The sequence below is a fragment of the Podarcis bocagei genome, assembly GCF_964188305.1.
Source record: "Podarcis bocagei genome assembly, chromosome: 15".
In the NCBI taxonomy this organism is placed as follows: Eukaryota; Metazoa; Chordata; class Lepidosauria; order Squamata; family Lacertidae; genus Podarcis; species Podarcis bocagei.
The window spans coordinates 44,644,263-44,671,430 of record NC_138141.1 but is presented as its reverse complement, the minus strand read 5'-3'; the positions used below and the strand labels follow the sequence as shown (position 1 = coordinate 44,671,430).

General features: G+C 48.3%; 2 protein-coding genes across 5 annotated transcripts in view; one reads left to right on the top strand and one right to left on the bottom strand.

The window, feature by feature from the left end:
- Window positions 1–18,112, bottom strand: part of SSH2 (slingshot protein phosphatase 2) — a 121,268-nt gene extending 103,156 nt beyond the window's left edge. The window contains exon 1 of one of the 2 annotated variants that reach the window (XM_081171952.1): window positions 18,031–18,112. In XM_081171952.1, coding sequence (XP_081028078.1) covers window positions 18,031–18,033 — 3 coding nt within the window. In that variant the 5' untranslated portion in view covers window positions 18,034–18,112. Of the gene's footprint in view, window positions 1–15,810; window positions 15,959–18,030 lie in introns of those variants that run through there. The other variant, XM_081171951.1, reaches the window with a different exon arrangement.
- EFCAB5 (EF-hand calcium binding domain 5) overlaps window positions 15,726–27,168 on the top strand; it is a 49,021-nt gene continuing 37,578 nt past the window's right edge. Inside the window, exons 1-5 of one of the 3 annotated variants that reach the window (XM_081171968.1) lie at window positions 15,726–15,841; window positions 20,524–20,703; window positions 23,001–23,568; window positions 24,694–24,850; window positions 25,720–25,783. In XM_081171968.1, the coding sequence (XP_081028094.1) occupies window positions 23,009–23,568; window positions 24,694–24,850; window positions 25,720–25,783 (781 nt within the window). In that variant the 5' untranslated portion in view covers window positions 15,726–15,841; window positions 20,524–20,703; window positions 23,001–23,008. Of the gene's footprint in view, window positions 15,842–20,523; window positions 20,704–20,756; window positions 20,814–23,000; window positions 23,569–24,693; window positions 24,851–25,719; window positions 25,784–27,168 lie in introns of those variants that run through there. The other 2 variants (XM_081171969.1, XM_081171970.1) reach the window with 2 other exon arrangements.

Sequence of the window (27,168 nt, the reverse complement as noted above, 5' to 3'; positions counted from 1 at the left end):
CGATCCTTATCAACCAAGAGCAAATCTTCTGTGAGTGTTGCAAACCCCAAGACGACAACTAGGATGCCCAACAGAAAGCCAAGCCAGTGCCCTCCAAATGTTTGTGGCTACAACCCAAACCAACCTGAGCCAGAATGACTGGATGAGGCCGGGGCTGATTGGGGCACAGCTGTGCTGGCTGAGGCTGATGGGAGCTGGGTCCAGGAAAAGGGGACAACTTTTATTGACTTATTGACTGCATTGATATCCCACCCTTTTCTCCAAGGAGCTCCTCCCCATCCCCCTCATTTAATCTCCACAACAACCCTGAGAGGTAGGTGAGGCTGAGGGGCAGTGACTGGCCCCAAGGTCACCCAACGACCTTCATGGTCGAAGCGTGATTCGAACCCTGTCCTCTCAGGTCCTAGTGCAGCACTCTAACCACTGCACCACACTGGTTGCAAGTGTGCAACTGACTAATCACATATTGTCAAATAACAGGCAATTGTTTTTTTAAGCACCAACTTCACTGGCGCTTTTTATTACTGTTGCTACATTCCCACCTTCTCTCCACGGAGCTCAAGGCGGTGTGTGCAATTCTCCTCACGAGGAGGGAAGGCCCAAGGCAAAAGCAAACAGAGTAAGAGATGAGAATCTTACCTTTGCAGCACGCAAGAGTCAGAACAAACACACACACCTACCTCCATTTGTGACAGTCTGGAGACACATTGCCACCAGGCAAAATCACCTGAGGAGGGCATGGCAGCATCCTGACTTTCAATAAAGAAGCCTGACTTACACTGGGTGCTTGGTACCACTCACTCAGGAATATAATTTTAGTAGAGACGATAACACAGGATTTGAGAGCTAGGACCTGTGGTCACTTTTTACGCCATTTGGCATTTCTTTATGACACGTACAGAAGAACAATCACTCCTGAGGCAGCCATCACTGCAAGCATGGCAAATCTGGAACTCTACTTCGCAATCAGGTAACACTAGTATTCCTTCTTTATGCGAAGACAACTTTTATTCTCATTTCCTTCTTTCTTTCATGACCTGGACTTTGACACTTAACCTATGAGTGGCTACACTTATTTTACATGGCAATTTTATGAGCCTGCTTTTCTATGTTTCAACATACACCTATCTCTATAACTGTTTGCTCTGTTTTATATACGTTATGAAACATTAATATTTTTTTTGCAAAGACAAACAATAAGCAAACCAGGCAACAATGGCTTTCATTGCATTGCCCAGCTATTCAAAGATCAACTCTTCCATACCAAAGTATTAAGGGCTTTGTAACTTCTGTGGGTTAAATCACAGAGCCTAGGACTTGCCGATCAGAAGGTCGGCGGTTCGAATCCCCGTGACGGGGTGAGCTCCCGTTGCTCAGTCCCTGCTCCTGCCAACCTAGTACAGTAGTTCAAAAGAAAGCACAAAGTGCAAGTAGATAAATAGGTACGGCTCCGGCGGGAAGGTAAACGGCGTTTCCGTGCGCTGCTCTGGTTCGCCAGAAGCGGCTTAGTCATGCTGGCCATATGACCCGGAAGCTGTACACCGGCTCCCTCAGCCAGTAAAGTGAGATGAGCGCCGCAACCCCAGAGTCGTCCGCGACTGGACCTAATGGTCAGGGGTCCCTTTACCTTTACCTTCAATAGCTGGAGCTCAAGGCAGGAGTACTGGGTTGGAACCAACCATCTTCTACACAGAGGAAACCCACTTAAGGAAATGGACCCTAGGACTGGCACTGGATGCAATCCACTGCTTTTGTGGGAGTCGAACCTCAGTACGCAGTGCAACATGCTAAGAGCAGTTCAACAGTAGACTGGACTCCCTCAGAAGGTGGTGGACTCTCCTTCCTTGTTTTAAGCAGAGGTTGGGAGGGCATCTGGCAGGGATGCTTTAGTTGAGATTCCTGCATTGCAAGGAGTTGGACTTAATGACCTTGGGGGTCCCTTCCAACTATACAGTTCTATGATTCTATGGCTGGGGGGGGGGGCGGGGAGAGGCTTGTCACAGAGAGATATGGAACTGGGAGTAAGCTCTCTTTAAGCAGCACCATGCAGCCTACAGTTCCACCCGATGCAAAAAAAACAAACTGCAAAAACGAGAGGAAATATAGCTTTTATCATACCACCCCCCTGGTATGCAAGGAAAAACAAAAGCTCATGACAGTTAACCTCCAGATTTACATGCTTGCCAAGATAAGCACTCTTGAAAACAGGACCCCATAATATTTATGACTGCTAATCTATATCAAAGCCGTCCATGGACCAATTGCACCTTTGTGGGTCTCTAGCGAAAGACCTTAACCTTTTGCTGTATCATTTACACCTACAGTAATTGTTTGGAGTGGGGAGACACAACAGCACGCCAGGCATTTATAACCGTTTTCTGTGCCCCATCGTTGAGCGAGGAGAGAAAGGCTGTATCGTGGGCCGATATCAGCAGAGAGATTATAAAGCAGCTTAAGCTTCTGGCAACACATAAGCACAAAGATCTCAATTCACAGCCACACTATCTCTTAGGCTGCAGCTTTTTCTGCTGCAGAATTCTAACCGTGTGTTTTTGTTACTTAAGCATGTGTGGCCTCAGTTATGGTGTTAACCAACACTAAAATAAAACCTATTCACCATCACTACGAAGAACTAAAGCCTCTCTCCCCCACCTCACCTAAGAAGTGTGCCTGGATTATTTTGGGGTGGGGGTGGGAGACAGAGTTGCTTTCTGATTCAGTTGCCATGTGCAAGTCATTAGTCACAGGCTCAAGTCAAAACATACTCCACCCTGCAGGAAATTAAAAAAAGAGAGAAAGAAACACACACACACACACACACACACACACACACACTCCTGGCAAGCACATTCGCCTGTCACCGGAGCTGAACCTTTGGGAGTTTTCGTTTTACATAGTTTCAAGAGCAAAAGCCGCAAATACCAGCCGGAAGCCGTGAGCAGTCAGAAAGAATCAAACGGGACATGTCAAGTTTCAGCTAACACTTTCAGCATCACATCCTCTACTGCTTTCTAAATGCCAAAAACACACTCACAACACAAGGCACCCAGCTGTATTTTTTCTTAAATTCCGTGCATAGTTTTAGAGAAGCAGAAGCCCTTTGCTTTTGACGGGAAAACTGGACAAACACTAAAATTTGTGCGGTTTGTGTTTTGAAGGCGAAGTTCAGTCGCCTGACAAGGAAACCTCTTAACCCAGTAGGACTTTGCAACCGATTTGGCTGCCCTGGAGTATGGTCACGGTGAACAGGAGCCTCACCCTTTAACGGGTTCCTGGCCCTAGAAAGGCAAGTGCACCAAACTGGTTTGAATACCATTATTATTATTATTATTTCCTTTTAAAAGTTCCTAAATTTGCAATGACTACCAGGCATGCTATGTCTCTGCAAACCCTCCTATCCCAGCCCAAACACAGAGACAAGTGGCCTCATCCAGAAACTGGGTGTTCCTATTCTGCAGAAAGCTCTTCCACCAGAGATTCAGTGCGCAACCTTACCCTTGACTTCCAGGTGAACCTTGAAGACTCCTTTATGCTAACACACCAAGCACTTTCATAGAACTGTAGAGCAGGAGGGGAGCCTGAGGATATCCAGCTGTTCCACACAGGGATCAAACCTGCCACCTTGGCGTTATCAGCATCACTGTCTGACCAACTGAGCTATCCATTGCCCTTAAGGAATCTTTACATTGCTTTGTAATGATGTTTTGTCTTTTTGACAATCATATGTCGTCCTGGTATTTTACAATATGTGGCGTAAGGAAAAGGTAAAGGAACCCTGACAGTTAAGTCCAGTCACGGACAACTCTGGGGTTGCGGCGCTCATCTCGCTTTACTGGCCGAGGGAGCTGACATTTGTCCGCAGACAGTTTTTCCAGGTCATGTGGCCAGCATGACTAAGCCGCTTCTGGCAAAACCAGAGCAGCGCACGGAAACGTCATTTACCTTCCCGCCATAGCAGTACCTATTTATCTACTTGCACTTTGACGTGCTTTCGAACTGCTAGGTTTGCAGGAGCAGGGACCGAGCAACGGGAGCTCACCCCGTCACGGGGATTTGAACCGCCGACCTTCCGATTAGCAAGCCCAAGGCTCAGTGGCTTACACCACAATGCCACTATTATGAGAGATTATTACAATGGATACGGAACCATCAGAACCATCACTATAAGTCTCTGTCCTCAAGGCGCTTACAGACCAAATTCAGCAGGACACTGCCAGCTCATGGAGCAAGGCACTCGCAACGAGCCCCACTCCCCCCATCATAATGGGGAGGGCGGGCGGTTCAGCTATTAGCAACATGGGGAATAATGTCACCAACCCAGCTTCTGCAAATATAACTGAGGAAGGATGTGAAGGGCTCTGAAGAACCCTTGAAATTATAAAGAGGCAGAGAGATGGGGAAGATGGAATATGCCAGCTGAAAGCCCGGAGGCAAACAGTTTGCCCTACTCAGGCTAAGAACACACTCTTTCAAGTACATTCAGAACTCATTCTTTCTCTCAAATAATTCTGGGCAAAGCAGTTTGCTAAGGGTTATGGGAACTGTTGATTCTGTGATGGGTACATCACATCGTCCGGAATGCTTGGAAGGAAAGAATGAATTCCGAACGTGTTTAGCCAGTGTGGCGTAGTGGTTAGAGTGTTGGACTAGGACCTGGGAGGCCGGAGTACAAACACCCACTGGGTGATCTGGGGACAGTCATTCATTCTCAGCCTAACCTCTCTCGCAGGTTGTTGTGATGATAAAACAGTGAGAAAGAGAACTATGTACATCATCCTCAAGCTCCCTGGAGGAAAGGTGGACTATAAATGCAACCAACAACTAAACAACAACGACACGTACTCAGCCCAAGTCACTTCTGAGTTTTGACCGCTGGCTGGAGCGACAATGGTGGCAAGCTGCCACGCTGAAGCCAGGATCGAGGGTGCCTCATTACAAAGCCAGATTACCAGGCGTTCGCTAATGGAATTAGCCAATTACTAGGTGAAGTTTAAGTGCAAGAGCCACTTGAGTAGCCACTCAGCACGGGCAAGGAGCCATCCTCCAGGCAGTTAGGCTCCAGTTGAGCAGACACATGCCAGATCCACCACCCGCTCTGACATTCTCTTGTACAACCCATCATAATGAATGGGAGGGCCAGAAACGCACCAGCCCCCAGACCACCCTGCTTGGTTGTGATGGCTGTGGGTGCTCAAAGCCAGGATGATCAATTTGTAGAGGGGGCTTTGTATTCAGGACCCTGGTTCAGTCTCTGACATCTCCAGATAAAAGGAGCATTTCTTAGTTGATGGGAAAGATCCTTCTTTGCCAAGGGCCTGATCTGCACTACATTTAAAGATCTATGATAGCCACAGCTTCCCCCGAAGAATTATGGGAGCTGTAGTTTGCTAAGGGTGCTGAGAGTTGGTAGGAGAACCCTATTACCCTTGCAGAGCTACAATTCCCAGTGTGGTTTAACAGTCAATCTCTCCATGCAGGGAGCTCTGGGAATTGTAGATCTGTAAGGGAAGAAGAGGAGTCTCCTAACAACTCGCAACATCCTGAACAAACTACACTTCCCAGCATTCTTTGGAAAAAGCCGTAACTGTTTAAAGCGGTACAATGCTGATTTAAATAAAAGGGGAGACGATCCACATGTGTTTACCAGAACAAGGAGGTTTGGGAGTGTTATTCTGAGGGTGGGCGCAGCACCCTGGGAAGAGCAGCCTTTCCCAACCTGGTGCCCTCCAAATGTTGTTGGACTACAACTTCCATTATCCCCGGTTAGAGGACATGCAGGCTGGGGCTGCTGAGAGCTGGAGCTCAATAAAGGTCACAGGTCCCCCATTGATGTTTTATACAAATGCAGGAAAAGATGCAATTCACACCCAGGTCACCGAGACGAGCCAGATTTTATTTTAAAAAAGAAGCCTTCACCTCTCTGTTGCCCCAAGTGCGTATAGCCACAAGAAAGTGCCACCGTGCACGTCTCGTTTGCACCAGACAAAGGAAGACAAAGTCCAGCAGTGACCAAGATAACACAGTCTCCTCCAACCTTATCCAGACCTTCAGAACATCTTGCAGCCAGCATAAATCTCTCTACCTGGCTGTTGCACCAGATTATCCTTTCTTGGGCAACGCTCCCTGCATCTCCAGTGTCAAAGCCTTCTGTGTGGTTCACGGAGCGGTCCTGTGAGTTTCGAGGGATTTGGCAGAGAGCTGACTGGAAGCCAATGAGCGCTCACTCTCAGGGTGACCCAGGACTGAAGGCACCTTTGGATGTGAACATCTCTCTCACACACAATGCGCAGATGCACCAATCTAATAATAGCAATAAAGGACTCGCTTGAATGCTCTCAAGTGCTTTATAAGCGTTAAGAGAGTGTCACGGTGATCCTTCGCCCAGCAACACAGACACCCCCATCCAACTCCCTTTCGTTGCAGATGATGGAGGGGGGAGGAGAAAGACCTCCTCCCAACCCACACAAGGTCTCCTGGGGGTTTTGCAGAGCTGAGTTTCCCACAACGGATTCTCCCTGCAAGCTCCCCTTTGGGGAACCTGGATGGCCACCGTGAGAAGAGGATGGTGGACCAGAGGAGCCCCCTTTGGCCTGATCCTGCAGGCTCTTCTTAGGTTCCTCTTCACTGCTCATTTCCCCTGGCCACTCTCTTAGAGCAGGGTCCCGTAAGGACAGCCTCTGCCAGCCTGGCACCCCATAGATCTTTTGGGCTACAACTCCCATCAGCCTCAGCAATCACAGCGGCCACAGGCAGGTCCATTATTTGGGGGGGGGGGCATGTAGCAAACTCTTTTCAAGGCCACTTCAGCCAGCATCCACCACCATGCCTTGCGGCAGAAAGTTCTACAGCTGAGCCCTGCACTACAGCTGAGCTTCCTTTCACTTGACCCAGATGTGGAGCCCCTTACAGCCAGAGAGAGCAGCATTCCCTTCTGGGCAGCCTCCTGGGGGACACATGCAGTGATTGGGTAACGGATCCAATAGGCTGGTTTCTACATACACACACCACCACACAGGCAAATGAAGAGGCATTCTCCAAGTTCAAGGGCACATTTAATGCCATACAAAAGCACTCAAGGATGGTGAGGGGCATGGCCTACTCAGACTTCCGAGGGCCACCTAGAGAGGACGGAAGGGCTGCATTCAGGCCCTGGTCCTGTGTTTCCCCACCTCTGCCCTAAATATTCTGCCAATGAACTTCACAGGATGACCCATAAGCTCTAACAGTAAGAGAGGAAGGAACAATCTCTACCTGCTTCCACTGCACTGTGCATTGTTGTGTAAACCTCTGCCATGTTCTGCCCCCCTGCTGCCAAACTTCCTTTCCCCCAACCCAAGCCTAAAAGCCCCAAACGCTGCCTCTGGCACCCTTGGGTGCCCCATTCCTGGAGGAAGCAGCAGGGCGTAAGGCCCTGGCAAACATCTCCCTCCACGCAGAGCCCTGGAAAAGATTCCCTGACACAAGGGAGCTTTTGGATCATCCTCTCCTCTGACTGACAAGGAGGCAGATGGCGGCGTTTGTAACTGTGATGCTTTTAAGGGCAGGGGGGGGTGGAGGGAGAAGAAGAAGAAGAGGCAGAGGAATATGCGTTTGCGACAAGGAAAATGGCCATCTCTTCATTTCTGGGTCAGCCGCCTCTCTGCCCTGCGGGGAAACAATATGGTCTCTTATTGGAGCAAGAAAATAGGCTTTGGGAGGATATAACGGAAGGTCTAGACACCCCGCCCAGAACCATCCTCCTTCTATAAAAGAGAGACTTGAAAGGGGGGGGGGTGCATTCAGTGTAAATACTAAAAGCCCAACACATTTTTCTCAAAAAAGGAGAGATGGCTCTGCTTCTTTGTTTTCTGCTTCTATAGCTCTGAAGTCAAACTCAGCCCCAACAGAGATCGTTTGACAGCAGGATCATGTGGCAACATCTGCAAACAGCAAACTGGCAACTGCATTCACCCCTCAAAGTGCTCAAGATTTGTTATTTACAGCCTGTTCGACACCTCCAGGGTTCCAAGACTTGTTACCGGACAGCGGGAGAAGTGGACCTCCTAATCTTGCCAGACTCCAACTCCCAACAGCCAGTATGGCCAGTGATCAGGGATGATGGGAGTTTGGCAACATCTGCAGGGTCATAGACGTCCCCCATCCCTGCTGTAGTGGGTAGGCTAGCGAGACCTGGGTTCAAATCCATATGTGGTCCTTGATCTCTCATCTCAGTCTGATTAACCTTAACATGGCTGAGATACACACCCCAAGACTGTGATGTTGCCCTCCAGATGCTGCTGCTCTGTAATACCCGGTCAAGATTCAAAAACATTGGGGATGGGGATGACTAGGAATGGGCAAGTCCAATTCCAAATCCCCTCTCAGCCATGAAGCTTCCCAAGTGACCTTGGACTAGCTCATTGCTCTCTCTCAGCCAAACCTACCTCACAGCGTTGGTGTGAGGATAAAACCAAAGGGGGGGGGGGAATCATCTATATCATTCTGGATTCATTGGCAGAAGGGCAGGGTGAAATAATTAATGATAATAGTTCCAAGCGGGTTCTTTTCTCACCTGCAACCTTGTGCCCTCCAGATGTTTTGGACTACAACTCCCATCACCAACAGCTGTGCAGGGTGGGCTGAAAGGAGTTGTAGTCCAGCATCAGGCGCAGACTTCTAGGTAGCCCTAGGTACCAGTCAAGTCTGTTTTTGCAGTTGCCCCATGGAAGCACCAAAATCCATACTGGGCGCGCAACCTCACCTTTCACTTCCTTAAAATGAAATGAAACTAAATGAAACGTGCAAGGCAACTTGTTTCTAAGATGCGCCAATGGAGATTCTTTAACAGACTTCAGGAATATCTAGCTACGTTTATAACGTCTCCCTGTACGAACAAGGTTTTTGGAACACATGAGCGTTGTCCATGGAAAGTGCTCACTGCCTGTCAATCATCACGAGGACTAGGAACTTAGCTTTTCACGCATACTGTGCCACGCACAAGAGAACAAGGCTATATAATTATTTCTGCTGCCCTTTGTGAAGAGGAGACCTGCGCATCTAAGCTGTGCCCCACCAGGCTGAATATAGTCAGCCAATCGTGGATTCTGTTAAGTCTTCTGATTTCGCTGCCAGAAGAGGGAGTTTGGGGGTGGGGGTGACAACAGCTAATGGCAGATGGAACGGTGGATCACAAGACACAGCAGGGCAGGAACTAAATGAGCTTTTCAAAAATAATAGTAATCATAACCATAATCATAATCCCAAATCCACGCTCTGCTCAAAGAACTACACCTGCATCACTTTCCAGGGAAAGAGAAGTATCAGCCTCCCCAAACAGCAGATGGCTGCTGAGCTCCTCTACAGCTGGGTCTGAGGGCTTTGGCGATTCCCAAGAGATGCCCCCCCCCCCAGCATTTTTGCCCACCCTGACTGATATAGGCCACATTTAAACCATACTGTGATACCACTTTAAACAGTCATGGCTTCCCCCAAAGAATTCTGGGAAGTGTAGTTTGTTGCGTGTGCTGAGAGTTGTTAGGAGACATGGAATGTAGAAATTGTAGAATCACAAAGGAGGAGTATGCACACATAGCCAACAGTTGCATGGAGGAGGTCAGAATGAGCTCAGGCTTGTAAGAGAGGTTAAAAATAATAATGCCATTGGGTGGCAGAGATACTTTGCCTCTGTCTTCACACAAAAGGAAAGCAATGCCCAACCTGGGGAATAACAGAATAAATGATGGAAGGAGGGAGGTGATGCCCAAGAAAGGAAAATATGTATTAAGGAAACACCTAGCTACTTTAAATGAATTCAAATCTTCAGGGGATGATGAGCTACACCAGAGGGTACCAAGTTGCTGGCAGATCTCAGAGCCTCTGTCTATAACCCTTGATAATTCTTGGAGAGCATGTGAGGTCCCTGTGGAACAAAAGTGGGCAAATGTTGTCCCCATCTTCAGGAAGAGGGGGAAAGAAGACCCAGGTAACTACTGACTGGGCAGCATGACATTGATACCAGGAAAGGTTCTATAAGAGATCATTAAACAGTCGGACTGTGAGCACTTAGAACAGGATGCTGTGATTACTAAAGCTCAGCATGGGTTTCTCAAAAGCCAAGTCACAGCAAGATGAACCTCATTTCTTTTTTTGATCTCGAGTTGCAAGGTTGGTAGATCAGGGGAATGCTGTGGACACAGTGTATCTTGATTTCAGTAAGGCTTTTGACAAAGTCCCCACATGATATTATTGCAGAGAAGATGGTAAAATGTAGGTTGAACGAGGTAACAGTTAGGTAGATTTGCAGCTGGTTGACTGACCAAGCCCCAAGGGTACTAATTAATGGTTTGTCACCATCCTGGGGAAAAGTGACAAGTGGGGTGCTGCAGGGTTCTGTCCTGGGCCTGTTCATCATAGAGCCTTATATGTATATTATTAATTTGGCCATAGAGACACCTGCCAGGATCTCCCCAAATTTAGCAGAGCAACTCAGCAGCTAAATTCTGCGTTCTGAGGCTGGGCTGGCTATCTCAATGTGCAGTGTTCACATCGGACAATATGTACAAGGAGATACATGGAGCCCATTGATATTTATGACAAAGCACGTGAAGTGAGATTGAAAGGGCCTGTTACTAACGCCATCAGCTCTTAGGGAAGGCTCCAAAAAGAAAATTAAGCAGGCATTTAAGGCAATATCTGAGTGGTGTCAGGGCTTTACAGCATGCCTTGAGTTTTAGAGTTGGCATAGCATAGCAGTGAAGAGACCAAGATGTGAGCCGAGAAACTGCCAGTTCAACTGCAAAACTCACCCACTGGCCCTGAGCAATACACTTGTAAGATCCTCATAAGAGCCCTGAAGCTGATTCCAGCCAAACGGGGCCCATCTAGTCCTGTTCGCACAGTGGTCAGTCAGGTGCCTCAATGGGAGTCCCGAAGAGAGGGCATGAAGGCAAGCAGCAAATTCCTCACTTGGGTTTCCCAGCAGCCAGTATTCAGAGGCAAACCTCTCTCAAAGTCTTTGGCTACAATCTTTACTTCCAAATAAACCTGCCTTGGACCCCATATATTCGCAGTATGTGACAGTGGGCACTTCTAGGCTGCCACCGTTTTTTGGGTGTGATTCAATCACATTTAGCCTGCACAATCTTGACGAAAACATCAGACTTTTTATGATAAGGAAAGTGATATGGAAATTCACTGGAAGGGGTGGAACTGGGTCTGATGCCACACCATCTAACCTCCCTTCAAACAACGAACGTTCATTAAATAGCCAACATTGTCTAATCTCCCTGCAAGCAAATCAGGGGTAAGTGCTCAATAAACAGGTTGTGTGGAAGCATAACTCACTTCCCCAGCAAGCCAACCAGCCCCACTCTGTGCCTGCAGTTCAGGAGGCTGATTAAGAGCCTCACCGTTTGGCCAAGGAAGCTTCTTTGGACTAGCAATTCCGCATATATTTATTGTGATCTTTATTGCCTTGTTTCATTGCTTCATTTTATCGGCAAGGCACTTGGAAAACCTCCGGGCAATAAAAGCTCGGACAGGAGTTTAAAAAATGGAAAGGGCTTGGGGAAAGCTCTCTAATAAGGCCAGCTTCTGAATGCTCCTCAAAGTGACCCTGCACAGCTCAAACAAAAAAATATAACCGTAAGCAGAAACCTGAGCATCCCTCAGAATAATAGTGTAAAGATAAACCTCTTCCTCCTTTCTGTGTGGAACCAGGTGTGGTATATCCCTTGGTCAGCAATTGTGATTTGGGTAGGAGCAGGGTAGCAAGGTGTCTGGACATGCTGAATGCCCATCCCTGCCAAAATCCCTAGTTTTCCTCATGCAAGGGCAGCAGGTGGTACCATTCTGTGGGGTGGATTTGGCCCAGGGGCTGCCAGCTGCTGGTTTCGATCAAAATCAAAGAGAAGCAGACTGCAAGGCCATCAGGAATACAGAAACACACATTCTGCAGAAAGCAAAAGCCTGCTAGAGTTCTCTGCAATCATTTTTTTGTGTGGGAGCGGATATGGATATGAAAAATCTTTTTGCCAAGAAGCAACACCAATGGTGCAATATATTACTATGATGACTTTAAATGGTGATTGAGCAATGCAAAAATACAAGGAGGGGGAATGGGAAAGCACACGGGGAGATGCTGTTGAAGAGAGCACCACAAGGACAGGCCAAGGATAGGGATGGGGGGAAATTTGGTCCGATGAATGGTATAATGCAAACCTATATATCAAAATGTGTTTATCAGTACAAAGCATGCCAAAAATGCACTAAAAATAATGCACATAATATACAAACGTGTCAGCGAAAAATATTTGCAATAATATGTATATTGGGTAAAATGGCATACAAAAATGTGAATATTAGGTGAAACGCACACTAACATGCTGATTAATTTTCATGAGGACTTAATGTAAACCATTGTGGAAAGACGGAAAACTCAGCTTAAAACTGGAAAAATGAGAAACTGATAAATTGAAGCATGCACATTTATTCATCCTTACATGCGCTTAAATGGCAAGTAAGACTGACAGAAAGAGGACATCTAGGTAAACATGCAAAGGATGGTGCTGTTAGTGAACTACCCACCCCTTGCAAAAAAAAATATATTACGAAAGATAGATATCTATGGCGACAAAGACCAATGACTTCAGATGCATTTATAGCCTTCTTCATAACAGTTTCAGGCAGACAAGTTAACAAAACTAAAATGGAGGAAAATCTTGCTTGTTTGTTTTTCAAAAAATGATTTGTTGCAAAACAAGGAGACACAAATATATAACACAAGTTAATAGAAAACGGGAAATAAATTAAATTACATTAGCGTATATGAAGCTTTAGTCTCCCCATCATATTATACCTAATTGTATTTTTTTTTGTAAGTTAGTACTCTTTTGTTTTATTTTTCTTATTTTTAAATATATTTTAATTATTTTAAAACAGAAAAGTGGAATGGCAGTGCAGCCCCATCCATACCTACAACAAGCCCAAATTCTAAGGTCTTAATCCCAGAAAATAATGCACAGGATAAATTACATTTTTAGTAATAAATCAAGTGTGGTGATCATGGGTTGCCTTTTTTAAAAAGAAACTGGCATCCATACAAGGGGGTGGGAGAAGGATGATAACGTGAGTACAGCAGCAGATTGGAACTGGCTACTTCCTCATATACGCACTATTGAGAGTACAGTAATCAGGTTGGCAAGTACAAGGGAGAAGGCCTTTCTGCTGTGGTTCTGTGTGCCTAGAATGAATTACCAACCTCTCTCCAACTCAGGCCCTGTCCCTTCAGGTGGCTGGGAAAGTCCTAAAGACCCATTTGTTTTTCTCCATTATTTCCAGAGATGCTTCGATTCTCCTGCTGCTGATTTTGGCAAATGGAATGTCCTGTATTTTAGTATTTTAGGACCGGATGCCGTTGTTCTATTCTTAGGGACATAGGAAACTGCTTTATCCCAAGTCAGGTCACTGGCCCATGAAGCTTAGCCCATGTGGGCTGGAAACAGTTCTCCAGAATTTCAGTCAGGTCCCAGTCCTAAGTCGGAGATGCCACTGAGACCTTGAACCCAAGACCACTGGCATCCTAAGTAGGCCCTCGACCACTGTGCTCCAGTGGCCCTTCTAGCTGGCTTCTACAAGTGGTTTGTTTGCTATAGTTTCTGTCTGCATATTTATTAGTTTCTTATATCCCACCTTCTGGGGGGGAAATCATTCCAAGAGAGATTAGGAGAAACAATGAGGCGCGTTTTTAAAAACCACAACAAACAACACCAACATATAACAAAGTAATCAGGATCCTTTCCACAGGGCAGATGGTGGCAGAATTACTATTAACTACATTAATTTGCTGCATTTTTAGTGTAAGTTTTCTTGAAAGGTCTGTGCCCTTATAAAGGCAGCCCCAAATGTACACACAGGTACTCAAAAAAATTCCGTTCTTTAAAAAACAACAGAAGAAGAAGAGTTTGGATTTGATATCCCGCTTTATCACTCCCCTAAGGAGTCTCAAAGTGGCTAACAATCTCCTTTCCCTTCCTCCCCCCCAACAAACACTCTGTGAGGTGAGTGAGGCTGAGAGACTTCAGAGAAGTGTGACTGGCCCAAGGTCACCCAGCAGCTGCATGTGGAGGAGCAGGGAATCGAACCCGGTTCACCAGATTACGAGTCTACCGCTCTTAACCACTACACCACACTGGCTCTCAGCATTCTAAGGTGCACATCCTTGCAAAACAAGAACTTAAAACTGGAAATGAGTCGTTGGATGGGGAAGTCATAGCTCAGTAGTACAGAGTCCCTGCTTTGCACGTAGAAGGGCCTAGGTTCAGCCCTCAACATCTCCAGGTAGGGCTGGGAATGTTCTCAGTCTGAAACCTTAGAGAGTAGCTGCCTGTCACATTACCCAATACTGAGCTACATGGACCAATTGTCTGATTTACTGTATGGCAGCATCCTATGTTCTTATTTCAGGGTTAGGGAAAGCCTTTCTCTATAACCAGGCCTCTGGGTGATTAACATTCCGTGAACTTTTTTAATGTGTTGGGGCAGGAGGTTATTGGTTTCTTTTTCTTTTATTATGTATTATGTGATCGCATTTTGTATTTTTATGTGGCGAAACCGCCCTGTGATCTTTGGATGAAGGGCGGTATACAAATTTAATAAATTAATAAATAAGACTATTCAGAACCAATGAGGACTAGAATCTTACTTTGCTTTTAGGGAAATGACTGTAAGCCCAGATGGCGCAGCATCTGCTTTGCATGCAGCAGGTCCCAGGTTCAGTCTCCAATGGCTTCTCCAGGTAGGGCTGCGAGAGCCACTGCCAGTCAGTGCAAACAACACTGAGCTAGATGGACCAGTGGTCTGACTTGGTGTAAGCTCTTCCTATGTCCCTGTTTCAAATCAGCCCCTTAATTGAGAACCACGCGGACTGGGCTTGTGCTTTATTTTGAAGGGATATTTTGCCTGGTTCAGTATAAGGCAGTCTCATTTTCGAAGCAGCCGTGCTTCTGAATGCCAGCTGCTGGACACCACAGGAGGGGAGAGTCCTCTCGTGCTCAGGTCTTGCTTGAGGGTTTCTCTTTGGGGCATCTGGCTGGCCACTGTAAGAACAGGATGTTAGATTAGATGGGCCATGGGCCTGATTCACCAGGCTCTTCTGATGTTCTTATAGGGAGGGCAAGACTATCAACTGCTGCTAGCCATGATGGCAATGCTCTGCCTCCACAGAGACAGCAAAGCTTCTGAATACCAGTTGCTGGAAACCGCAGGAGGGGAGAGGGTTCTGGTGCTGGAATCCTGCTTGCAGGTATCCCACAGGCACCTGGTTGGCCCCTGGGGGAAGAGGGTGCGGCGCTAGATAGGCGCCCTTTGGCCTGATCCCGCCGGGATCTCCTTGCCCTCTTATTCCTGTGGTCCTCCTGATATAAATTGTAAATAAAGAGACGCACACCCCTTTCAAAAAAAGAAAGCTTTAGCAGCTCCGCGCCCTCATTTAGTCAGGAGGAGAAATTAAAGGAGAGGCGTGTGGTTGGGGGGGTGGATGGCAGAAGGAATGAATGAATGAATGAGGGGGGAAAGACAGAATGAATGGGCTGCAGCTGTCAACGCGGTCCTAGAGGGGGGCAGAGGGAGGGAGGGGGACGGCGTCGGGAGGGGGACAAAATACCCCGGCGAGAAAGAGCAGCGCGGAATCGGGGCGCTTGGCCGAGAAGGGAGGCAAAGAGCGGCGCGCGAGGATGCCGCGCATGCGCGCCCGGCCTCGCGCCGGACCCGATGCGGCGGCGGCGCCTTCCCCCCTGGCGGCTGAGGGAGCGCGAGGCGCCGAGAGAGACTCACCGAGGCGCAGGGGCTGGAGGTGGCGCTCGGGGTAGGCGAGCGCTGGACCGTCACCAGAGCCATCGGGGCGCGGCGGCGGGGCCTCCCCGGCCGGCCTGCCGGGAGCCTTTTCCCTCCTTTCCCTGTCACTCCATGGCCGGGCGGCGGAGAGGGTCGGAAGGGGAGAAGGGGGGAGGGCGGGCGGCTGAGGCGACCGCGAGGGGAGGGAGGGGGGAGGGAAGGAGGGCGCGTCGGCGTAGACCACAGCTGCTGCGGCGGCGGCAGCTCCTCGCCCGCCAACGGTCTCTCGCCGACTGAGGCGCGGCGGGGCTGGGCCGGCCGGGCACAATGAAGCGCCAGCGCGCATGCGCCACCTGTCAAGCGGGGGACGCTCCACCTCCTCCGGCGCTCCGCCCACACGCCGCCGCTCCGCCTCCCTCTGCAGAGCTTAACCCTCGTGCTCCCGGTGCTGAGAGAGCGTCTAGGTCAGTGCGGCTTTTGGGAAATGGCTCACCCGCCCCCCCCCGGCTCCATAAACTCATCCCCAGTGTTCCGCCACCCTATAAAAATGCATTGTGCCCCGCTACCCTGTCTTTTTAAAAAAGCATTATTTAGGGTACGGTTTGCATGACCCACTAAGGAAGGTACAGTAATAACGGCGCAATGGAATTCAAAGTAACAGTTAATTGCGGGTTTGTTCCAAAGTCCGATTTATAGCCATAGGTCCTCGGAAATAGTAATATAGAGGCGCGAGTGTGTGACACGGGGTAGTACAAAAATAAAGAGATGCTCCGATCTCATCTTGTAGCTAAAAGAAAAGAATATACGGCAAAGAATATTGCATGGAGAATTATTCTTGCACATACTAAGGAAAATAAGAGTGAAGGAAATTTATAACATAATATATTTATATATAACATACACAAAGCTTCACCTACATACCTACAAGAACTGATTTATGAGAAAACCAGTAGCTGTTACCAGTAATTGGCTAGCTTGGGAAAACTCAGAACTGTAAAAATGTGTCCAAAGGAAATAGCTTTGAAAGCAATAAGAGCAATAAAACTTTAAATAAGAAGTGAGGAAGGTGTTTTGCTCTAGGCTTTGGCCTGGCAATTGTAAGTAAATAAAGCATTTGAAGGGCCTCCTTCTGTGACCCCCTGCCACCCCCTTGCCTCTTAGTGCCCCCCTAGGTAATCCGGGGGGGGGCAGTACTAACCTCTTTGGGACCTGCAGCTCTAGGTGCAAACAAGTCCCAGCAGCCAGCCATTGACCAATGCTCCAAGGGTGAGGATGGGAGGTGAAGCACAGACACCTTTCGAGGGCCAAAGATGTTCTCAGGGCCAGATTAAGACATTTAGAGGCCCTAAGCACTGCAAAGGTTATGGTACCGTCATATGTAATTTGAAATAAAAGCTAACCTAAGCTGTAAAATAAAAGTTCAGTTTTCAAAATGTCACAAACCTTACACATATGCTGAATATAGACGTATGTCATGCACAACACATTGCAGAATTTATTTTCTTGCATGATCTGTGTTAATTGGATACCCCTCTCATTGAGATGTGGGTAAGTAATGAAAAGAAACCAGAAAAATGGGGAAGAGTGTGTCATGAGATGTTAAGAAATCTAACAAAGTTCTGATTTCCCTCAATTTTCCCCCAATGCTTTTTTAAAAAGACCTACAGTATATCAAATTTGTTCCAAAAATGTTCTCATTTTTTGGCGCCCCTTCTTTACTGGTACCCTAAGCAAGTACAAGACTATAGTCCTCATGATTCTAACTAAATACGTGGTTAAAATAGGAAGCTGCCTGAAACTGAGTCCATTTAGCACAGAATTGTCTACACTGACTGGCAGCAGCTTCCCAGGGCTTCAGGTCTTTCCCAGCCCTATCTAAAGATTGGGACCTTTTGTATGCCAAGCAGGTGTTCTACTGCTGAGCTATGATTCCTTTCCCCTGCTTCATTTCTGCACATTAATGCACAAGAGCAGTAAAAAAGTATCAATGTACTGGCATCGAAACCCAGCAAACTTTGAAAGGCATTTTCTATTTGGCCGCTGATCTCAGGCTTGAACTCACAATCACGTTACATATCTAGGGCATTCAGTTGAATAATATAAACAGAATGCTTGACTTCATGCTCTGATTAAATCTGTGACACCAAGTTACTTTCCCTGCGAAAAGTTGCCTGCGAAAGGGTCTTCCTCCTGCTGCTGGACTGCAAATAAAATACTCACCATTCAAGCCTGGCCGGTTACAGTATATACAGTACATTTCTTGGCCTTGCGTCCAGGGATTCCAATGATATTTGAGAACATTCTGTATTTTAAACACACAAAAATATGGAAAGCCATTAAAAAGTCCAAGAAGAACAGCCAAAAGCAGCATGAGAATCAGCAAGTGTGCGCATTTTTCTGGAAAGGGAACACATAGGGGAAAAGCCAACGGAAAGCAGAGAGCAGGGTATGCACAAATGTTAAGAACTGCCAGTCAGTGTAGACAACGCTGAGCCAGACAGGCCAATGGTCTGACTCAGTCAGCTTCCTGTGTACCTATTTAAATCAGGCATTCATTCAAAGCCATGAAGACTGGAATATTTCTTTATTCTTAAGGGAAGGACCGTAGTTCAGTGACAGAGAGCATCTTGCTTTGCATGCCGATGGCGCCAGGTTCAACCCTGGCCTCTCCAGGTAGTGCTGGGAATATTCCCGCTGTCTGAAACCACATTCTAGTCCTCCCATAGCATCCTTTGAAAAATAGCAAATGAAGGAGGTAGCCCCCAAGATTATGGTGCTGAGGCCTTTCTGCTTAAAACATCATCAGTGGCCCAATCAGGAAAATGCTAGCACCCTGTTTTCACTGCTCATGCACATTTAAAGTTCATTACTACCCCCAAAAATATATATACTGGGAACTGTGGTTTATCCCCCCCCAACAGAGCTATAATTCCCAGCACCCTTAACAAACTACAGTTCTCAGGTTTCTTTGGGGGAATTCATGTGTGTTCAGTGTGCTTAAATATATGATGTGGATGTGACCAAAGCAAAAATGCCTTGCATTCAGGCTCAGATGAGAAGCATCGCCTTGAGGGCAAAAGACAAACACACACACAGAGGACAATTGCTAGTCCTGAAGGAGAGCCATTTTGTTTGCTGATTGCCTACTGCTTAAGTTCCATCTGTCCAGCACAGACTTAGATGCTCAAAGCAAGGGGTGGGGAAAAGACCCCAAGTAAGAGATCAGTACCAGCAAAATACTCCATAACCAAGTTTTAATAGGACGCGGGTGGCGCTGTGGGTTAAACCACAGAGCCTAGGACTTGCTGATCAGCGGTTCGAATCCCTGCGACGGGGTGAGCTCCCGTTGCTCGGTCCCTGCTCCTGCCAACCTAGCAGTTCGAAAGCACGTCAAAGTGCAAGTAGATAAATAGGTACCGCTCCAGCGGGAAGGTAAACGGCATTTCCGGGCGCTGCTCTGGTTTGCCAGAAGTGGCTTAGTCATGCTGGCCACATGAGCTGTACGCCAGCTCCCTCGGCCAGTAAAGCGAGATGAGCGCCGCAACCCCAGAGTCGGCAACAAATGGACCTAATGGTCAGGGGTCGTCCCCCCCTTTACCTTTACCTAGCCTGAGTCCAGTGGAACTACTAGTCCACTCATGCTGTCATGCACCTTCTGCTGGTTTTCAGACAGGAAATCACACAGATTAATTTTTAATGTATTCACATGTTCTAATTAATGTTTAAAATACGCTCATGTCTTAATTGTCTGGGCTCTGCCATCTGCGCAGTCAACAAATGTTTGGGGGTGGGGTGGGAAAGCAGAAGGGTTTCAGCCAATGTTATTTCCTGGGGCAGGGAGTTCCACAGCCTCCATGCTGATGACAGAGGTGGTCTCTTCTGTTCACCCTTGCCAAAGATACATTTGGGGGTGGAAGAACAGAAGAGCAAAGCCTCCCCTGGAGACATGGCCAATTGCAGAACATCTTATTTGCACGCAGAAGGTCCCAGGTTCAATCCCTGACAGCATCTCCAGGCAGGACCAAGGAGGTCCCATCCCGGAAACCCTGGAGAGCTGCCACAGGTCATTGTGGACAACAGTAAGCTGGACAGCCCAATGGCTCAGCTTTATGTAAGAAGCCATGACGGTTCAGGTTTGGGACCATCTTAAATGTGTAGATAATAATTGTGTCCTCAGAAAAGGATGACTGAAATCAGACCATGCCTGCCCTGTCAGTTAATTACAGCACAAGCCTTAAGTGTGCATACTCAGGAGTAAGCCCCACCAAATTCACGCTGCCCGGCTAGCTTTTAATGCACACCTCTTACTTGTTTGCTGTGCCAAGGAGTTTTATCTCAGTCCCATCAACACGATTCTAAAGGCTACCTTTTTATCAAAGAGCCCACGAGGGCGTTGTGACCAGCTGGCCCCAGGAACATGCCCTACTCTCTTTATCGTTAGGAGTCCGCCTAAAGCCTTTCCCAAAATTTGACCTGCAACAGACCCATTCTCTGCTTACAGCGGGGGGGGGGGGGGAAACAAGCCATCTACCGCCACTACCACCATCACCGCAGCTCCCTTGCTGCCCTCCAGGCTGTTTGAGGCACTTGCTGAAACGTGTGATCTCCTCTTCCCCCAGGAAGGGTCATGCGGCTGTCACTGCCTCCTCCCAGCGTAAGGCTTGGCTGTTAACTCTGATCTCTCTCTCTCTCATTTTATTCCTAACAACACAGTGATGTCATTGCAGCAAGGCTCAACACGAAGGCGCTCACCCTCCTCCAGCTGCCAGAAAAGGGAGATGACCCACCTCACTCTGTAGTTGGAAGCCCAGCAACCCCCTGGGGACTGTTGCTCGGCAACAGTCAAACACACACAGAAGAGTAAGATTCTGTGAGAGTCCTCTGGATTCCCTGGTAAGTTTCTCGGTGGTTAAAATTAGACGGCTCTCTTCCTTGAATTCCCAGGCAATTCCAGCATAGCTTGGGAGGGTGCATCTCCCTTTCTTGACGCTGGCTCTGAAAAGGTAAGGGAAGACATGCGATTTCTGTGCTGCTCTTTGGAAGGGTCAGGCTTTGGAGAGCTTAGTGAAAGAAAAAACGCCAGGACACTAGAGTACCACGAACCACCTTTTGTCACTGACACTGCCAGCGGTAGGGTTTACGCCTCGCATATTCACCTAGGACTAGGAAAGATACCTTGGAGAGCTGCTGCCGGTCAGTGTAGACAATGCTTGCTAGCTAGACCAGCAGTCTGGCTTGCTGAAAGGCAGCTCCCTATGTTATTTACCCCAGCCCATTATTCAGAGTCATAAGGGCTGGACTCTTGGGGGAAGGGCTCTGTGGCAGGACATCTGCTTTGTGTTCAGAAGGCTCTAGCTTCAAGCTCCGATGGCATCACCAGGTAGGGCTGGAAAGACTCCTGCCTGTGGCCCTGTTGAGCCGCTGCCTGTCGCTGTTGACCAGGGGCACCACTATTGGAATGGTGGCTTACGAAACAACTGCAGCTCAGTAGATAATACTGAATTTGATGGGCTGGAGGTCTGGCTCTGTAGACAGCAGCTCCTTCTGTTCCCTTCTCTGTGATTTTAACATCCGTCTCATACCTGGTTCACATCGGGCTGAGAGAGAAGTGCTTATCCCAAGGGAGCAGAAGATGCTGCAGTGAGGGAGAGCAAAGATCAGAGAAGGGAATGGAGAAAGAGATCTGGTTGGCCACTGGGAGAACAGGACGCAGGACAATCCAGCAAGTCTCATCTTATGTTTTCACAGTCATAGTACTGTAGAGCTGGAAGGGTTCCTGAGGTTTATCTAGTCCAACCCCCTGCAATGCAGGAATATGCAGCTGTCCCACACAGGGATCAAACCTGCAGCCTTGGCGTTATCAGCACCACACTCTAACCAACTGAGCTATCCCGTGCTGTTTCGTCTAAAGGCTATAAAACTAAGGGACGTTAAAGCTCACCCCACGTCACATGATGAGTGGGGAGGGGTGATGATGACAGCCCATACAGGGGCCACATTACAACCCCTCGCTAGCTCCCTTGTCTCTTGGGCACAGCTCTTCTCAACCATTTGATTTGTGGCCCCAGTGTCTACTCTCCCTTATTCGTCCATGTTGGCAAGCAGGTATCCAGGTGTTCCGCACGAGAGGTGAGAGCAGAAGGCTGACAACAGGATCACAGAGAAAATGGGCCTTATATTTTAAAAATCCAAAGTATGAGGTAGCAATTCTGCCTGCAACCAAATCTTAGGGCTGCAGAGCTCTTGCGATTTCATAGTCTCCGAAATGGCCCTCTGCTGGGCATCCAGGAAAAAAACCACAGAATGGGTTCTCAAGAGTGGAACTAGTGTGAAATTGGTGACCTTGATAGATCTTAAGGCCCATCCATAATGGGTGGCTGGAGGGGAATAGTTACATCCACTAGAATCATACCACACATGTTCCTATTTAAATCAGCCCTTAGTTTAGAACCAAGAGGACTGGGTTCTAGCCACTTTGTTGTTGTTGTTGCCTCTTTGTTGTTGTTGTTGTTGTTGTTGTTGTTGTTGTTGTTGTTGTTGTTGTTGTTGTTGCCTCTTTGTTGTTGTTGTTTCCTCTTTGTTGTTATTGCTGTTGTTGCTGCTACTGTTTACTTTTTATTGTATTTATATACAACCAAAAAACAAGAACAACAATATAAACAAGGTACGATAAAGATATTGTTGAATAGAATATTGGGAAACCTTTCAGCTACAAGGGAAGGGAAGATATAACAAATACAAAATAAAGGGGAAAGATAGGCCTGATATCATCAATTAGCAGTAGTTATATTTAATCTGAGACTGTCCAGTAAATGTAAGCATTCCATAATGTTATCTGACTCGATTGAAATTGTAATGCATATTCATTGATATTAGTATGAGTTAAAAATGGCCACCATACTATATAAGATTTGTTTTTCGTTTTGTTTTGCAAGGCCTGTAGCCACTTGGTTGTGATACACTGGAGACATTCTGAAAGGGCTGCCCCAATATTTTTTGGGGGGGAGAGCCATAGCTCAGGGTTACAGCCCCTGCTTTGCATGCAAAAGGCTCCCAGTGCCTCCAGGCAGGGCTGGTAAGGACCCCTGGCTGAAACCTGAAGAGCCGTTGCCGGTCAGGGTAGACAGTACTAAGCTAGATGGACCCAATGCTCTGACTCCCTCTACGTTCCTTCTTTTTCTGATGTGCAGAGTGAAACATGGATATAGAACCAGAGAAGAGCGAGGTGGGTTCTGAGAGAAGCCCTGTCAGCGAGACACATTTGGAAGAAGCAACAAGCAGCCCAAGGGGGGCGGTTCGGCCCCTGACTCCGCGGACAGATGCTCAGTGGAAGTCCATTTTCTACGAGACCCTGCAGCCGAGGGCTTTGGATCTGCAGCAGACGAGGGTGGAGAAGCTCCACAACAGCAAGATGGTGCAAAAAAAGGCCGAGAAGAAAGAGCCTCCGGACAAGCTATCTCGCGACTGGTTCAACGACGAGAGTATGACCCTGGAGACTCGGGCCTACCTGGTTGATAAGCTCCTCCCCACCTTGGTCCCTGGCGTGGAGAAGCTGCTCATGGCTGCGGAGAAGAAGAAGGCCCTGGAAAGGAAGGAATCTGAACCCCTTACCTTTGACCCCATTACTTTCCTGGGAGAGTACCTGATGAGGCACAACCCGGCCTATGAGATTTCCGCCATGCCCAATCCCTACGTGCGTGGATTGAAAGCCGTCGCAGACGAGCTGAAAACCAAAGTGCCCGAGACCACCTTGCACAAGTGAGTGTCTCCAGCCTGCAACCTCCCTTTCACAAAGCCTGGTCAGCCATTGCGGATGAGGAATGGTCGAAGCGGGTGAAGGGAGGCGGGTAGGAAGAGAGTGACTTGCAACCCTCGGAGGTGTTTGTCAGCACAGCCACTCTGACTTCCACCAGTACGTCATGACGTGGAGGCAAAGGCTGAGGAGACATGTTCAGTACGGGGACTTGGGCAGAGACACAGAGGGCGGGTTGTTTTTATCTATACACACTCCAAGAGCCGACCTCTTAAGAGCATGGGAATGCAAGTGCGTCCTGCAACAAAATGTTGCAGTATATCCCCATTGCCTTAAGGAGTGCACCTCCTCCTCTGCAATCCCTGTAAAAGGGGCTCTGGCAGGCCATTCTATGACCCCCAATTTTCCTTCCCCCCTTTTTTGTTTTCCAGCTGACCGGCAACATTCCATGCCCCCTTCTCAGTCTTTGTTTGGGGCTGGCTGGCGTATGGGGCATATTTCAGGAATCCCACCCAAGCATGCTGATAACTCCCTCTTCTTTCTTAGTGACCTGTTTCGTCCCTAGTTCTGTTGGCACTCACCAGCTGTGATCACCATTAGAGGGAAGTGATCAGTCCAATGACTCAATTAGTCCAGTATCCTGCATCCCCACCCCCCACAATTAGCTGTTGGCATCTGTCTGTCTCAAGAGACAATGGAGTATGCCTCTGAGGGTGAACCGCTGGAGAATCACAGCGCCTGTTGTGGCTGCAGACTAGTAACTCTCAACTGTTGCCTCCTGTGTTGTTTTTGCTGTGTTAGCAGCACCAAAGTGACCTCCCCAGGGCACAAGTGTGTATGGAGGTCCTGGGCTGCCTAGAGAACAAGATGCCCCCCTAGCCTTGCTGATGTGGTCCAGAGGAAAGGAGAGCGAGACATTTGGCACCAGCTTGGCTGCAGGAGTTCTTGGAAGGAGGCATACAGGGTGAATTCCAACTGCTTTAGGGACTCCACTCCTGAGTTGTGCAGTCACAAAGCATTAATTTAATTCAGGGGACCGGGAGGAAAGTGCTGCTCAGCTGTAAGAAATTTCTGGGGTGGTTGGAAGTAAGGCACCCCGGTTCAAGTCCCATTACCCCTGTGCCCTGCAGGCTGGAACAGATGAAGACGCTGGTCAAAGAAAAACGCAAGCAAAGGGAGCAGGTGGAGAAGATCAAGACTCACGTGAGAAACATGCGGAAGGAGGCTCTGTCCATGCAGTTCAAAGAGTGGACGATGGATCTCACAGGACAGATCCCTGTTCTGCTGGTAACGTTGCCCCCACCCCCACAAAAATAAGAAAGCCAGGGCGACCGGTTGGTTTGAAAGCCACTCTCCTTCTGCCATGTTGCTGGCAGTGAACAGGCCTGGTCTGAAGATGGCTGCTGCTCAGCTCCTCTCCCTCAGGTCTATGCCTACTGTTTTGTATGGTCTCACTGAGAGCTAAATTTCCAGTTCTGAAGGACCCGCAATAGGAAAAGCACTACTTAGGGCTCGCCCACACTTCTGCTTGGCGTGCAATTTGATCGTATTGTATCCCAATTAATTCCCCCGGGCCTGAGAGCTTTTCTTCTTGTTTCGCACCTGTGCCCTGCAAAAATCCTATCTTGCCCACTGAAGCTTGATTCAGGGAAATCTCTCCGGATTTTCCATGCATCAGGTAAGATCTGTTTCAGTGGATAAGATTGGATTTTCGCAAGGCAGGGTCATCCCTAGGCAGACCACACATTTGTAAGTAAGGAATCAGACGGAACCAAAACTGCACAACGCCACACCTACCCCAGTTCCCATTTACCCCCAGGCCTGGCACCACCAACTCATAGCCCATAGTCAAGAAGTCACCTCCAGGCCAGTGCGTGATCCAACTTCTGACAATTCAGATAGCTCAGCTGGTAGACTCTTAATCTCTGGGTTGTGAGTTCGAGCCCCACATTGGGCAAAAGATTCCTGCATTGCAAGGGGCTGGACTGGATGGCCTTCACGATCCCTTCCAACTTGACAATTCTACACTTCTATGCTTCCGGCTCTGAATGACTTGTAAGGCTGAGGGGTGCTCCTCCCGGCCCAAAAGAGCCTGGATTGGGCCAACAGGAGGCCTCTTTTTGACCAGCCCTTGAAATGGGTTCTTTCACTTGCAGATCCAAAGCGCCTTGAAGTCATTCATGGAGTCTGTCTCTTCAGAACTCAGTGACGATGGGACAGGTAATGCCACACCCACCTTCCCTCTGTTCCACAAGCTCTGATCCAAATAACTCCAGTCAAGGAGGGGTGTTCCTGATTGCTGGAAGGGGGGGCAAGGAATCGATGCACACAGAGCCCTCAGGAACATTTGGGGTTCTCCATCAGCAAAGGCCCCTTCCATCTCTCTGTTTCTGCAGAAGCTTCAAATGCATCACAAGTAGCCAAAGAGCTGTGATGCAAAGGCAGGTCCTTCCCTCTAGCAGTCTCCCAACCCTGTTCGGCCTTACACCAGCCTTCCTCAACCTGGTGCCCTCCAGATGTTTGGGACCACAAATTCCATGATTCCCAGGCAGCATGATCACTGGTCAGGGTTCAGGGGAGCTGTAGCCTGAAAGATCTGGGGGACACCAGGTTGGAAAAGGCTGAAGGGTCCTCTTCCAGCCAGGCTGCGATCCTGCACTGCAAGGAGCAAAGCTTAGAGGGGTTGGCCTTGCAGAAGGGAAAGTGGGCGGCAAGTTGCGGGGTGAAGGCCACCTTCTGCAGGATCTGGGAGAGATCCCCCAGGCAGCAGCGACTGTATATAGTTCTGGTTCTCAGATGCAATCCGTGTGTTACGCTGGAGTTCTAACTTCCAGTGTTCTTTTGCTCTTCGAAAAGTGGAGGATTCCCTGGTGTCAAGGCTCAGGATGAGGAAGCCCCAACCCTTTCCCTCCCTGCTGTGGCCCTGACCCACAACCACCACACAGCCACAGGCACATGGTATCTATATTTTCCCCTTGGGCTAATAGCCACATCAGACAAAAGGGGATTAAGTCCTAGGATTCAGATAAGGGCAGTAGCTCAGTGGCAGGGCACCTGCTTGGCATGTAGAAGGTCCCAGGTTCAATCCCAGGTAGGGTTGGGAGGGACTCCTGCCTGAATCCCTGGAGTGCCCCTGCCTGTCGGTATAGATCAGGCATGGCCAAACGTGGCCCTCCAGATGTTTTGGGACTACAGTTCCCATCGTCCCTGACCACCGGGTCCTGTTAGCTAGGGATGATGGGAGTTGTAGTCCCAAAACATCTGGAGGGCCAAATTTGGCCATGCCTGGTATAGATAATACTGAGCTGGACGTCTCAGTGGTCTGACTTGGTGTATATGGCAGCTTCCTATGTGGGGGCAAAGGGTTCTGTTTCGCCACATCCTACAGATTCTGATCCAGATCATGCCCACAGCTGCTTTCTGAAAGTGAAAATTACATGAGGAGTCCCCGTCCCAGAACTCCCAATATAACATGTAGTTTGGCCATCACAGCTGAGACATTGAAGCTGTCACGGTGCTGCCAGGCAAGGAATGTCCAGAGTGAGGAATTAACTCGTTATTGTCAAATGTACACATACAAGTTAGGAACAGGCAGATCCATCAGT